General features: G+C 44.4%; 1 protein-coding gene across 2 annotated transcripts in view; it reads right to left on the bottom strand.

Annotated features, from left to right (window-relative positions):
- Positions 1–14,760, bottom strand: part of AIDA (axin interactor, dorsalization associated) — a 37,259-nt gene that overhangs the window by 18,046 nt on the left and 4,453 nt on the right. For both annotated transcript variants that reach the window (XM_073671894.1, XM_073671895.1), the window contains exons 2-3: positions 7,582–7,651; positions 562–615 (exon numbers count right to left, since the gene is read on the bottom strand). In XM_073671894.1, the coding sequence (XP_073527995.1) occupies positions 562–615; positions 7,582–7,651 (124 nt within the window). The remainder of the gene's footprint in view (positions 1–561; positions 616–7,581; positions 7,652–14,760) is intronic.

Below are 14,760 nucleotides of genomic sequence, written 5' to 3'. Positions count from 1 at the left end.
TTTATACAGCCACCACTAGAGGGAGCTCACTACATACAAATTTATACAGCCACCACTAGGAGGAGCTCACTACATACAGATTTATACAGCCACCACTAGAGGGAGCTCACTACATACAGATTTATACAGTCACCACTAGTGGGAGCCCATTGCATACAGACTTATGCAGCCACCACTAGGAGGAGCTCACTACATACAGATTTATACAGTCACCACTAGTGGGAGCCCATTGCATACAGACTTATGCAGCCACCACTAGGGGGAGCTCACTACATACTGATTTCTACAGTCACCAATAAGGGGGAGGTCACTGCATACAGATTTATACAGTCACCACTAGGGGGAGTTGACTGCATAGGTCATTTATACAGATCCAATAAAAAAACAACAGCAGTTGCGTAAACCTGTCTGGAGGTAGCTTCCCCTAGTGGTGGCTGCAAGCAGCTGAAATAATATTATTAGTTGCCTTATGACAAGAAGCAGGGAATCTGAATCCCTCTTCCCAAACTAAACCCATGACTGTCATCAAAATAGAAACAAATGGTCAAACATAACACTCACCTGCAGGGCGGCGCTGCGTAGCTCTAGGCATGTTGAGATTTTTCCAATTGTTTTCTGCAAGAAAGGAAAAAATATATATACTGAATATAAAATATATATAAATATACAGTTCCAGGTATTATGAAGAAAATGAAAAACCAGCAATTTGAATGCTGCTTTGGATGTGACTGGAGGATAGGACACACCAAGAAAATTAATTAGTAGTAGAAGATCGATCTTTGTAAAGTTAAAGCATCATTTTCACAACGTCTCGTTAATATTTTAATACGTTGGGGGATAAGCAGCTGCCTATGTCTATCGCTGCTTATCCCAAAAGAAAAAGTAAAATCCATTCTGACTATCGAGCCCTATAAACATCAGACTGTTTGAGGATCCAGTAGGACCTTTCAAGCATTTTACTGACTTCTTATAGATTGGTTTTTTAGTAGCCGCCCTCGCGCCCCTCATCAGGGGAAAACTGCAAAATTCACAAAATTAATTTTCACACTTCTCGGCTTAGCCGCTTGATTCAGACTTATTAATAACAGGTTACAGGGCGGGCAGCCAATTCTCTAACAACATTAACCCTTCCTATATCAGCGAAGAGAGACGCTCCTTCAATGAAGTTACAGCGGGTGAAATAAGTATTGAACACGTCACCAATTTTCTAAGTAAATCTATTTCTAAAGGTGCTATTGACATGAAATTCTTACTAGATGTGGTAACAACCCATCCAATCCATATGGGCAAAGAAATCAAACCATAGATGTCCATCAATTATGCGTAATAATGAGAAATGAAACAGGGAAGAAGTATTGAACACATGAAGAAAGAGAGGAGCAAAGCGTCACGGAAAGTCATGACACCAACTGAGATCTATCAGTAATTAGAAAGCAATCCTGCTACTTAGTGACAAGTAATATCAGCTGGTTCAAATGATGGCCTACAAAAAGGTGTCTCATTACCAAGGTGCCACACAAGAAACATCTCATGATGGGTAAAACCAGTGAGCAGTCTCAAGACCTCTGCAACCTTATTATTGCAAAACATACTGATGGCATTGGTTACAGAAAGTTCCAGTGAGCACTGCTGGGGCCATAATCCAAAATAGAAAGAACATCATTCACCATAAACTGACCCCAACTAGGTGTTCCCCACAAGATTTCAGATAGAGGAATGAAAAGAATTATCAAAAGACTGGTCCAATATCCAACCACCTGTGGAGAGCTGCAGAAGGACCTGGAATCAGCAAGTACAATTGTTTCATAGAAAACAATAAGTAATGCACTCAACCTCCATGGCCTGTATGCATGCTCACCACACATGACTTCATTGTTGAACAAAAAGCGTGATCAAGCGTGTTTACAGTTTGTTTGCTCAACAACCTTTAGACAAGCCTGTGAAATACTGGGATGATATAGTCTGGTCAGATGAGACCAAAAGTGAACTCTTTGGAGGCCATAATACACGTTTGGAGACCAAAAGGCACTGCATATCACTCCGAAAACACCATACTACGAGTGAAGTTTTGAGGTGGGAACATCATGGTGTGGGGCTGTTTTTCAGTATACAGCACTGGCAAACTTCATATAATTGAAGGAAGGATGAATGGACAAATGTACTGAGACATTCTTGATAAAAATCTACTGCCATCTACCAGGATGATGATGGGTGATGGGTGACGATGATGATCATTTCAGCAAGACAATGATCCCAAACACACAGCCAAGGAAACTCTCAATTGGTGTCAGAGAAAGAAAAAAGCTGCAAGAATGACCGAGCCGATCACCGGACCTGAATAAAAGAGAAAATGTATGGAAGGAACTAAAGCTCAGAGTTCATAGAAGGAGCCCTCGAGACCTTCAGGATGTGAAGTGTTTGTGTTGAAGAATGGGCCAAAATCACACCTGAGCAATGCCTGCGACTAGTTTCTCCATATAGGAAGCGTCTTCAAGCTGTTCTCACCAACAAAGACTTTTGTACGAAATATTAAATATGTTTCAGTAAGCGTGTTCAATACTTTTTCCCTGTGTAATTTCTTATTATTACACAATTTATGGACATCTATGGTTGGATATCTTTGCCTGTGTGGATTGGATGAGTTGTTACCGACATCTGGTGAGAATTTCATATCAATAGCACCTTTAGAAGTAGATTTACTTGGAAAATTAGTGACGTGTTCAATACTCCGTTCACCCGCAGTATCTCTTTCACTAACTTTTTGTACCCTCAAATGAAGTGAATGGAGAGAGCTGAGCATGTGTATCTCCTCGGGGAGCAAGACGAGGCCCATAGGTGAAAGCCGCATCCATCAGACATTTATAGCAAGACCTGTGATAATGGCTGAGGTCGGAATATTTTTGGGGGTCCGGCTGCTCTGAACCCCAATGATCACTAAAAGTAAAAGGCAGGTGTCACAGAGTCCCGGGCCGGACGGCAACCCTGATAATACTAGGAAGAGAGTGTACGACATGTCCCCCTCCGTACAGACATACATTGCACCCAAGCGCATAACTGAGCCGTCATCTGCACAATTTAGGCAGGGTGCGGCCGCTTCTCAGAACACGAGTGAATAATGCCTACTGGGGGGCTGCCAAGATATGATCCATTTTCCATACACAGACACTTTCAAGGCTCCAAATCCCTAAGAAGCCATAAAGGCTCGAAGCTCTGGTGGTGTGCAGAGCAAAAACTGTGTGCACAAGATCACGGGACCTGAGAAAGAATCTAGAAAGTGACAGTCACAGTATTTAACCTTAATCCTCCCCTTGCAGATAGGAGCAGTATTACAGTAGTTATATTCTTGTACATAGGGAGCAGTATTATAGTAGTTATATTCTTGTACATAAGGGGCAGTATTATAGTAGTTATATTCTTGTACATAGGGGGCAGTATTATAGTAGTTATATTCTTGTACATAGGGGGCAGTATTATAGTAGTTACATTCTTGTACATAGGGGGCAGTATTACAGTAGTTACATTCTTGTACATAGGGGGCAGTATTACAGTAGTTACATTCTTGTACATAGGGGGCAGTATTACAGTAGTTACATTCTTGTACATAGGGGGCAGTATTACAGTAGTTATATTCTTGTACATAGGGGGCAGTATTATAGTAGTTATATTCTTGTACATAGGGGGCAGTATTATAGTAGTTATATTCTTGTACATAGGGGGCAGTATTATAGTAGTTATATTCTTGTACGTAGGGGGCAGTATTATAGTAGTTATATTCTTGTACGTAGGGGGCAGTATTATAGTAGTTATATTCTTGTACATAAGGGGCAGTATTATAGTAGTTATATTCTTGTACATAGGGGGCAGTATTATAGTAGTTATATTCTTGTACATAGGGGGCAGTATTATAGTAGTTATATTCTTGTACGTAGGGGGCAGTATTATAGTAGTTATATTCTTGTACATAGGGGGCAGTATTATAGTAGTTATATTCTTGTACATAGGGGGCAGTATTATAGTAGTTATATTCTTGTACGTAGGGGGCAGTATTATAGTAGTTATATTCTTGTACGTAGGGGGCAGTATTATAGTAGTTATATTCTTGTACGTAGGGGGCAGTATTACAGTAGTTATATTCTTGTACATAAGGGGCAGTATTATAGTAGTTATATTCTTGTACGTAGGGGGCAGTATTATAGTAGTTATATTCTTGTACGTAGGGGGCAGTATTACAGTAGTTATATTCTTGTACATAAGGGGCAGTATTATAGTAGTTATATTCTTGTACGTAGGGGGGCAGTATTATAGTAGTTATATTCTTGTACATAGGGGCAGTATTATAGTAGTTATATTCTTGTACATAGCAGTATTATAGTAGTTATATTCTTGTACATAGGAGCAGTATTATAGTAGTTATATTCTTGTATGTAGGGGGCAGTATTATAGTAGTTATATTCTTGAACAAAGTAACAGTATTATAGTAGTTATATTCTTGTACATAGGGGGCAGTATTAAAGTAGTTATATTCTTGTACATAGGAGGCAGTATTAAAGTAGTTAATTCTTGTACATAGGGGGCAGTATTATAGTAGTTATATTCTTGTACATAGGGGGCAGTATTATAGTAGTTATATTCTTGTACATAGGGGGCAGTATTATAGTAGTTATATTCTTGTACATAGGGGGCAGTATTATAGTAGTTATATTCTTGTACATAGGGGGCAGTATTATAGTAGTTATAGTCTTGTACATAGGGGGCAGTATTATAGTAGTTATATTCTTGTACATAGGGGGCAGTATTAAAGTAGTTATAGTCTTGTACATAGGGGGCAGTATTATAGTAGTTATAGTCTTGTACATAGGGGGCAGTATTATAGTAGTTATATTCTTGTACATAGGGGGCAGTATTATAGTAGTTATATTCTTGTACATAGGGGGCAGTATTATAGTAGTTATATTCTTGTACGTAGGGGGCAGTATTATATTAACACAGGAGCACACCATATACAGGTAGGAAACAGATTAGCACCCCATGCACACACAGCACCGGTCACTCAGTATACCTACACCACTATGATAAGCAGGTATCTTTTGCTACTATAATACTGTCCTCTACATCAGACAATAAAACACAAATGACAGTGGGTAAGAAGCTGCTCCTATCCTCCATTATGCCCACACCACTATTCTATGAGAGTCAGTAAGTTACCAATCAGTTACAATATCAGTTTTGCAGCCTCACCTCTTTCAGATATACAGATTATATAGACGTTGACATGACTATCTGGATTTCCGCAGTCCGTCCTGTAATAGGAGGGATAATGCTCCGTTTCTCAGAGAAGTGGGGGCAGGATAAGACGAGGATAGCCGGGGATGCTATAAATCTCACTTAGCCTCAGGTTTCCTATGAACAACGGTATGTAACATAGAAAAGCAGAACCGAACTCTCAGGCCCAGAATCTGCAGGTGTCAGTCAGGTCCTGGCCGGCTGACAAAGCATCCATCATAGCCTGCAAGAGCCCGACCCTTAGGGGCCCCAGGGGCTTTCACAGTCCGTAGAGGAATTATTACTTGATGTTTCTTTCCTGTTTAAATCCTTTCAGGGTCTGAGATAATCTTTCAAGAATGCTGAATTATCTTCTCGCTCCGTATACTACATGAAGAGGCTTAAATGAGATGCAGATTTTAAGACTTGATATTAGTAATGTCTTGGCGGAGAATATCCCCCCTCCCTCCAAGACTGCTCCCTACCTAGCCCCCTGAACATGGAAGAAGAAAAAGACCGTCCCTGGGAGATAACACAGGAAATGTCTGACCGCAGGCAGCAAAAGCCTGATTTACACCATATGAGACATCACACCCCAACCTACAGCGAAATATTACCGCTATACATCACCACTACCTGACGGCTACAGCCGATAGGACATATATTATATGGCAGGAGCAGTATTCTAGCAGTTCTATTCTTGTACATGGGGGGGCAGTATTCTAGCAGTTCTATTCTTGTACATGGGGGGGCAGTATTCTAGCAGTTCTATTCTTGTACATGGGGGGGCAGTATTCTAGCAGTTCTATTCTTGTACATGGGGGGGCAGTATTCTAGCAGTTCTATTCTTGTACATGGGGGGGCAGTATTCTAGCAGTTCTATTCTTGTCCATGGGGGGGAAGTATTCTAGCAGTTCTATTCTTGTACATGGGGGGGCAGTATTCTAGCAGTTCTATTCTTGTACATGGGGGGGCAGTATTCTAGCAGTTCTATTCTTGTACATGGGGGGGCAGTATTCTAGCAGTTCTATTCTTGTACATGGGGGGGGCAGTATTCTAGCAGTTCTATTCTTGTACATGGGGGGGGGCAGTATTCTAGCAGTTCTATTCTTGTACATGGGGGGGCAGTATTCTAGCAGTTCTATTCTTGTACATGGGGGGGCAGTATTCTAGCAGTTCTATTCTTGTACATGGGGGGGCAGTATTCTAGCAGTTCTATTCTTGTACATGGGGGGGCAGTATTCTAGCAGTTCTATTCTTGTACATGGGGGGGCAGTATTCTAGCAGTTCTATTCTTGTACATGGGGGGCAGTATTCTAGCAGTTCTATTCTTGTACATGGGGGGGCAGTATTCTAGCAGTTCTATTCTTGTACATGGGGGGCAATATTCTAGCAGTTCTATTCTTGTACATGGGGGGCAGTATTCTAGCAGTTCTATTCTTGTACATGGGGGGCAGTATTCTAGCAGTTCTATTCTTGTACATGGGGGGCAGTATTCTAGCAGTTCTATTCTTGTACATGGGGGGCAGTATTCTAGCAGTTCTATTCTTGTACATGGGGGGCAGTATTCTAGCAGTTCTATTCTTGTACATGGGGGGCAGTATTCTAGCAGTTCTATTCTTGTACATGGGGGGCAGTATTCTAGCAGTTCTATTCTTGTACATGGGGGGCAGTATTCTAGCAGTTCTATTCTTGTACATGGGGGGCAGTATTCTAGCAGTTCTATTCTTGTACATGGGGGGGCAGTATTCTAGCAGTTCTATTCTTGTACATGGGGGGGCAGTATTCTAGCAGTTCTATTCTTGTACATGGGGGGGCAGTATTCTAGCAGTTCTATTCTTGTACATGGGGGGGCAGTATTCTAGCAGTTCTATTCTTGTACATGGGGGGGCAGTATTCTAGCAGTTCTATTCTTGTACATGGGGGGCAGTATTCTAGCAGTTCTATTCTTGTACATGGGGGGCAGTATTCTAGCAGTTCTATTCTTGTACATGGGGGGCAGTATTATAGTAGTTATATTCTTGTACATGGGGGGCAGTATTATAGTAGTTATATTCTTGTACATGGGGGGCAGTATTATAGTAGTTATATTCTTGTACATAGGAGCAGTATTATAGCAGTTATGTTCTTGTATATAGGGGGCAGTATTATAGTAGTTATATTCTTGTACATAGGAGCAGTATTATAGCAGTTATATTCTTGTATATAGGGGGCAGTATTATAGCAGTTATATTCTTGTACATATACTGTCCTCTATTATATTATATGACATTTAATGTCCAGAGTATAGAGTGAGGTATGACAGATTACAGCACTTGCCTTCTGATCCTCTGTGAAGTCGGACGAGTTGGCCGGTGACTGCGCTTCCTTCTGTAGCTGTCGGGCCAGACTATAATGACAGTAAGTTAATTATTGAACATATCTTCAGCAAAATGTGGTTTAAAATGAACATTTAGTAATCGGCGATGAGAATCCGCAGCCAAAACACGTCTATTTTTAAGCCTCAATGATGAAAACGGACAGAACATTGCGTCTGGACCCGCGGCTTTCACGTTCCGTCCGCAGTTTAAGAACTGAACGGTGCGTAGTAATTGGTCGCTACGGGCAACGCGGCTTGTTTTTTTCCTGTCAGACGTCTTGGCTCTATGAGCGGGCGCTGTACACATCTTATTGAGGAATAAGACAGCAGACCTGGCCTTATTTTACCTCAGTTTCCTAGTCCGTAACGTGTCGAAAAATTGTCGCATCTCTGAATCTGTGTCCGCATTGAGAAGTTACACGACACGGACTCCATTTGTTTTTTTCAACACATTTACCTCAGAAATTGGTCTTACATTTAGAGGTCTTCCGTTATCAACTAGTAATGAAGCTTTTGGTAAAAGCCATTTCTAGGGAAGCTGTGCGAGAACTAAAATGGCGGAAATCTGGCGCAAAAGAGTGAAATCTTGCAATTTTTGGGCCAATATCACATCTTTCGGTCAACGTAAAAAAAAAAAAAAAGGCACAAAAGTACAGTACAGACCAAAAGTTTGGACACACCTTCTCATTTAAAGATTTTTCTGTATTTTTATGACTATGAAAATTGTACATTCACACTGAAGGCATCAAAACTATGAATTAACACATGTGGAATTATATACTTAACAAAAAAGTGTGAAACAACTGAAAATATGTCTTATATTCTAGGTTCTTCAAAGTAGCCACCTTTTGCTTTGATGACTGCTTTGCACACTCTTGGCATTCTCTTGATGAGCTTCAAGAGGTAGTCACCAGGAATGGCTTTCACTTCACAGGTGTGCCCTGTCAGGTTTAATAAGTGGGATTTCTTGCCTTATAAATGGTGTTGGGACCATCAGTTGTGTTGTGCAGAAGTCTGGTGGATACACAGCTGATAGTCCTACTGAATAGACTGTTAGAATTTGTATTATGGCAAGAAAAGAGATTAGTTACTTACCGGTAACGGGATTTCTCGGAGACCATGACAGCACCACGAGAGAGGGAATCCGCCCACCAAGGACAGGAAACCTACAGGCTTAAAAGGGGGGCGGCCCTCCCTCTCGCCTCAGTTTGGATTACAGAGCACTGAGAGGACCGCCCGATTAGTAGACATAGCAACATAATCATGAAACAAACAGTATATACATTTTCTTACAACACCAATGTGTGAGAATAAAGATTGAAAACAGATAAGAAGTGCTCCCAAAAGGGGTGAAGGGAGGGAATATAAGGGTGCTGTCATGGTCTCCGAGAAATCCAGTTACCGGTAAGTAACTAATCTCTTTATCGGTCGACCATGACAGCACCACGAGAGAATTGCAGAGATGAAGATTCTAGGGAGGGACCACCGCTTGGAGCACCCTTCTCCCAAATGTGAGATCAGACGAAGCACCCAGATCTAGTCTATAGTGCTTATAGAAGGTAGATGGAGAACACCAGGTAGCTGCCTTACATATGTCCTCCATCGAGACACCAGACCTCTCTGCCCATGAGGTTGCCACCGCCCGGGTAGAGTGAGCTTTCAGGCCAAGCGGTGCTTCCTCTCCGCTGGACACATAGGCTAGCTTAATGGCCTCCCTAATCCATCTAGCTATGGTGGATCTAGAGACCTTAAGCCCCTTCCTAACCCCCTGATAGGAGATAAATAAGGAACTCTCTCTCCTAAAGGGCTGAGTGATAGCAAGGTACCTAACCACACACCTTCTCACATCTAAAGCATGGAAATCTGCTTCTATCTGATTACTAGGGTTTGGACAAAAAGAGGGTAATATTACTTCCTGAAGTCTATGAAACCGGGAAGCTACCTTAGAGCAGATCCAGCATACTTGCCTAAGAATTATTCTGTCGTCCAGAACCTGGGTGAAGGGAGGGTCAGAGGACAGAGCCTGAATATCACCAATCCTCCTAGCAGATGTTAGGGCTACAAGAAGCACTGTTTTGAGGGTAATAGATCTCAGGGATACAGAATCTATCGGTTCAAAGGGTGCCCCAGCTAACGGTTTCAGAACCAGGTTTAGGTCCCATGTAACGACATTAGTTTTGGTAACCAGCCTGGACCTACCTACTGCTTTTATAAAGCGGGAAATCCAATAGTTTTCTGCGAGGACACAGTTATAGAGGGCACCTAGTGCCGACACTTGGACCTTCAAGGTGCTCGTTGCTAACCCCAGCTTGAAGCCCCTTTGTAGGAACTCTAAAATCTTCCCAATTGGCGCTCCCTTATCCACTGAAGATTTAGAAAAAGATAAAAACTTGTTCCAAACTTTTGCATAAATTTTGGTAGTGACAGGCTTTCTACTACGTAATAAAGTAGACACTAGACTCTGGGAAAAACCTTTTAGTTCTAGCAGGGACCTCTCAAATTCCACGCCGTCAAGTGGAGGCCCGGAGCTCGCGGATGGAGCACTGGACCCTGGCTGAGGAGATCCGGAACTTCGGGCAGGACCCAAGGGTCCGAGATGGACATGTTCCTCAGGCATGAGAACCAGGGTCTTTTGGGCCAAAAGGGGGCGATCAAGAGGACCCTTGCCATGTCCTCTCTGATCTTTCTTAGCACCATAGGCAGAAGGTTTAACGGTGGGAAGGCATAGGCCAGACTGAAGTTCCAAGGGATTTGGAGAGCGTCTACTGTCAGGGGCCTTTCTCTCAGATCTAGAGAGCAAAAAACCTTTGTCTTCCGGTTTTGCTTTGTGGCGAAGAGATCCACCACCGGAAGACCCCATTTCCGGACTAATAGGGAAAAAAATGTCCTGTTTTAGTTCCCATTCGCCTTGCCTTAAAAAATGACGGCTTAAGAAGTCTGCCTTTGAATTTTCTTTCCCTTTGATGTGGAGGGCTGTTAAAGAGAGGAGATGGTGTTCCGAGATCTGAAAGAGATGATCTGCCACTCTCATTAGCGATCCAGCACGAGTACCCCCCTGATGGCTAATATAAGCTACTGCTATATTATTATCGGACAGGATCCTAATGTTCTTATTGTGAAGGAATGGTAAGAAATGATTAACAGCCCTATCAACTGCCAGTAGCTCCCTAGTATTAGAGGAAAGAGCTCTTTCAGCGTCCGACCAGAACCCCTGGGCAATCATATCCCCCAAGTGAGCTCCCCATCCATGTAGACTTGCATCAGTTGTAATTATTTCAGATATTCTGACCACCCAGGGAACTCCTCGAGACAAGTTTTCTAAATTCACCCACCACTGTAGAGAGTCAATAGACCGGGGAGATAGGAACATCCGTCTCTCCAAGTGCCCATGTAACGAGACCTCATTCTGTAGGACGTCCCACTGTAAAACTCTGGAGTGGTATTGTGCCCACATTACTCCCGGCAGACAAGATATCAGGGTACCAAGTAAGGACATTGCAGCCCTAAGGGACATGACCGGGTTCGCAAGAGCTCCTTCCACCAGCCTTTTGACCTTCTGTTTTTTGGCCTCTGGAAGGAAACACATCTGGAGGTCTAAGTCTAGCATGATACCTAGGAACTGCTGTACTCTCGAAGGGACTATCCTGGATTTCTCCAGATTTAGGATCCAGCCCAGGCCTTCCAGAATAGAGGAGACCAATTTAAGATGGGAGACACATTGAGAGGCTGAGTCTCCAATGATCAAAAAATCATCTAAGTAAGGGATAATTAACACATTATGTTCCCGTACATGAGCCATCACCTCCGCTATCACCTTCGTAAATATTCTAGGGGCTATAGCGAGACCGAATGGCAAGGCCGCAAATTGGAAATGTCCGATTTCATCCCCTATGACCAAGGCCACTCTAAGGTATTTTTGGAAGCTTCTGTGTATAGGTATATGGTAATATGCATCCTTTAGATCCATGTGACAGCCTGAGAACAATAGTTTTATAGTAGACTTAATGGACTCCATTTTAAAGGTGGGAATTAACAAAAATGTATTCAGGGCCTTAAGGTTAACAATACACCTAAAGGATCCGTCAGGTTTAGTGACCAAAAACAACGGCGAGTAGAACCCCAGTCCCTTCTCTGCTATCGGGACCTCCACTAAGACGGCCTTATGGACCAGATTCAGGACCTCCACTTGTAGGGCCATCTGCTCCCGTGTTGAGGACCGGTTTGGGGTCAGGATGAACCTCCCACGAGGGACTCGCTGAAAGTCGAGTCTCAGGCCGAAACCTACCAGACCAAGGATCCAATTATTAGAAGAGATATTTGTCCAGGCAGGTAAGAAGCCCAATAACCTCCCCCCTACCTGGGCCGCGAGTCATTGGCTCGGTTTAAGGGGGCCTTGGCTAGCAGAAGAGGATCCGAACAGGAGCCCTTTACCTTTCGGTCTACGGTCTTCCCATTTATCCTGACCCTTCTGGCGCTTATTACGTAGAAACCTTCTTTTCTGAAAAGGACGTTTGTATGTGGGGGCAGATAGGTTAGGAAAGCCCCTTTTTGTGTCACTTGCTCTATCCAGTAGCTCATCCAGAACCGACCCAAAGAGATGTCCCCCTTCACAAGGGATAGCGCAGAGTCTTGTTCTCGCATGAATGTCCCCCGACCAACATTTTAGCCACAAGGCTCTCCGGGCCGAGTTAGACATGGCGGCCGACCTTGCTGCTAATCTGACGGAATCTGCTGATGCGTCCGCCAGAAAGGCTGCCGCCCCCTGAAGAAGAGACATGTCCGCCAAGATTTTCTTCCTGGGGGTATTGTTTTTAAGATGGGCTTCAAGCTGGTCCAGCCAGATCATTAGGGACCTGGCGGTACAAGTAGCTGCCACCGCAGGTTTTAGGGCTCCCGCCGAAGTCTCCCAGGTCCCTCGAAGGAAAGAATCAGCCTTTCTATCCAGGGGGTCTTTAAGAGCTCCCATATCATCAAACGGAAGGGAGGAACTCTTCGAAGCTTTGGAAATGGCCACATCATTCTTGGAGGAAGAGGCCGATTCCTCAAAGGGGTACTTCCTTTTGAAGAATGGAGGTAGAGCGCCCTTCCTTTCCGTTTTTTTCCATTCGCTAAGGATTAAGCCCTGGATTTTTTCATTCAACGGAAAACTCCTTCTCTTCCTTTGACCCAGCCCCCCGAACATAACGTCCTGGACTGACTTCTCCTGCCTGGCCTCTGTGATGCCCATGGTGGACCGAACCATTTTAATCAATCCGTCCACTTCACCAAGGGGGAAGCAATTTTGTCCCACACCACTATCAGAGGAGGAAGCAGAGGAAAAGTCTGCACTATCTGAATCCGACTCATAGGGAGAGGATAGGGGGTCATCCAAGACTAAGGGAATCTCACTGTCAGAGTCCATTTTCTCTTTAACTCTCTTGGAGAGGACCTTGTGAATTTATGTTTTAACTAAGGTTTTTAAACCAGAAGCTAGAGCAGGACCCTCTTCTGCCAGTGTCTGGTTTATGCACAACTGACATAGCTTTTTAGGGTATCCGTCAGGAAGAAGAGACTTGCATAGCGCACACTGTATATGCTTTGCCTTGGCGGTACATTTCTTCCCCTGATAAAATATGGAAGGGGAGAAGGGATACCATATTACTAAGTGAACTTACTCGAAGATCACTTACCCAGGCGGCTCAGGAAGAAAAAAACAGCTGGTACCGGATTGGAGGAAGGACCCTTCTCAGCCGGGGGACCTTCCCTAGAGGCTGCAGATTCGTCCGTTCTACCAGAGGTATGGTGACCAGACCTAGACCCCGAGCTCTGTTTTCCTGAGGACCGGCTACCAGAACCACGTGCGCGATGCGTTTTTTGGGGCTACCCAGACAGCCGCTGAGATGGTGAAGATGGCGGCTGCTCAACCTGCTGCTGCAACTGGACACCTTCAGACTCCATAATGAAAGAATGAAGCTTTGGGAAGCACTGAGCCATGTTACCTGATAGGTTAAATAGGTACTGGCTCCTCCTCAGCACACTTTTCCATTTTTTTTTTTTTTAAATTTCGCGCTCTTTTGCACATGATCGCCGAGTCGCGGTGACGTCATCGGGCCGCGACTTACCGAAACCCAGAAGTACGCGCCGCACGAGCTTCGCGCGAGGACGCATGCTGTCAGCGCTTCCACAGGTAAGCCGCGCTTTCGCGATGTACCACGCTGCGTTCACCCAGGGCAGGGCGAGGGGACACAATCACCTTGGCCCTCGCCCCCCCCCCTCCCTATACTTACGGAGGGTGATGGTAGGCTGTCACCCCCACTTGGAATGCAGACCCCACCGCACTTTTGGGGCTCAGCCAGGGCCTACACTCCCACGGGAGGCGCACCTGGCTGAGGCAGAAAAGGGGATGCCACCCCAGACAGGGGCGCAGCCCCACTGCAAACAAAAAAAAAAAAAAAAAGAACCCCCAGTGCCTCAGGATGCTGTGCCTCTCCCATATAGGGGCGCACGAGCATCGGCCAACGCTGGAGCTGCCGTCCCCAGACAGGGGCGCAGGATCGCAGCAGTCGCCATCCACGTTTTTCGCCTGCGACCGGCTTCCTCCATCAAGGACAGGAAACCAAACTGAGGCGAGAGGGAGGGCCGCCCCCTTTTAAGCCTGTAGGTTTCCTGTCCTTGGTGGGCGGATTCCCTCTCTCGTGGTGCTGTCATGGTCGACCGATAAAAAGCAGCTAAGTAAAGAAAAACGAGTGGCCATCATTACTTTAAGAAATGAAGGTCAGTCAGTCCGAAAAATTGGGCAAACTTTGAAAGTGTCCCCAAGTGCAGTTGCAAAAACCATCAAGCGCTACAAAGAAACTGGCTCACATGAGGACTGCCCCAGGAAAGGAAGACCAAGAGTCACCTCTGCTTCTGAGGATAAGTTTATCAGAGTCACCAGCCTCAGAAATCGCAGGTTAATAGCAGCTCAGATTAGAGACCAGGTCAATGCCACACAGAGTTCTAGCAGCAGACACATCTCTTCAACAACTGTTAAGAGGAGACTTTGTGCAGCAGGCCTTCATGGTAAAATAGCTGCTAGGAAACCACTGCTAAGGACAGGCAACAAGTAGAATAGACTTGTTTGGGCTAAAGAACACAAGGAATGGACATTAGACCAGTGG

This window comes from Phyllobates terribilis, unplaced genomic scaffold (assembly GCF_046119375.1).
Source record: "Phyllobates terribilis strain yellow unplaced genomic scaffold, ASM4611937v1 Scaffold_3__8_contigs__length_932513732, whole genome shotgun sequence".
NCBI classification, from domain to species: domain Eukaryota; kingdom Metazoa; phylum Chordata; class Amphibia; order Anura; family Dendrobatidae; genus Phyllobates; species Phyllobates terribilis.
This window is presented reverse-complemented; position numbering and strand designations above follow the sequence as displayed.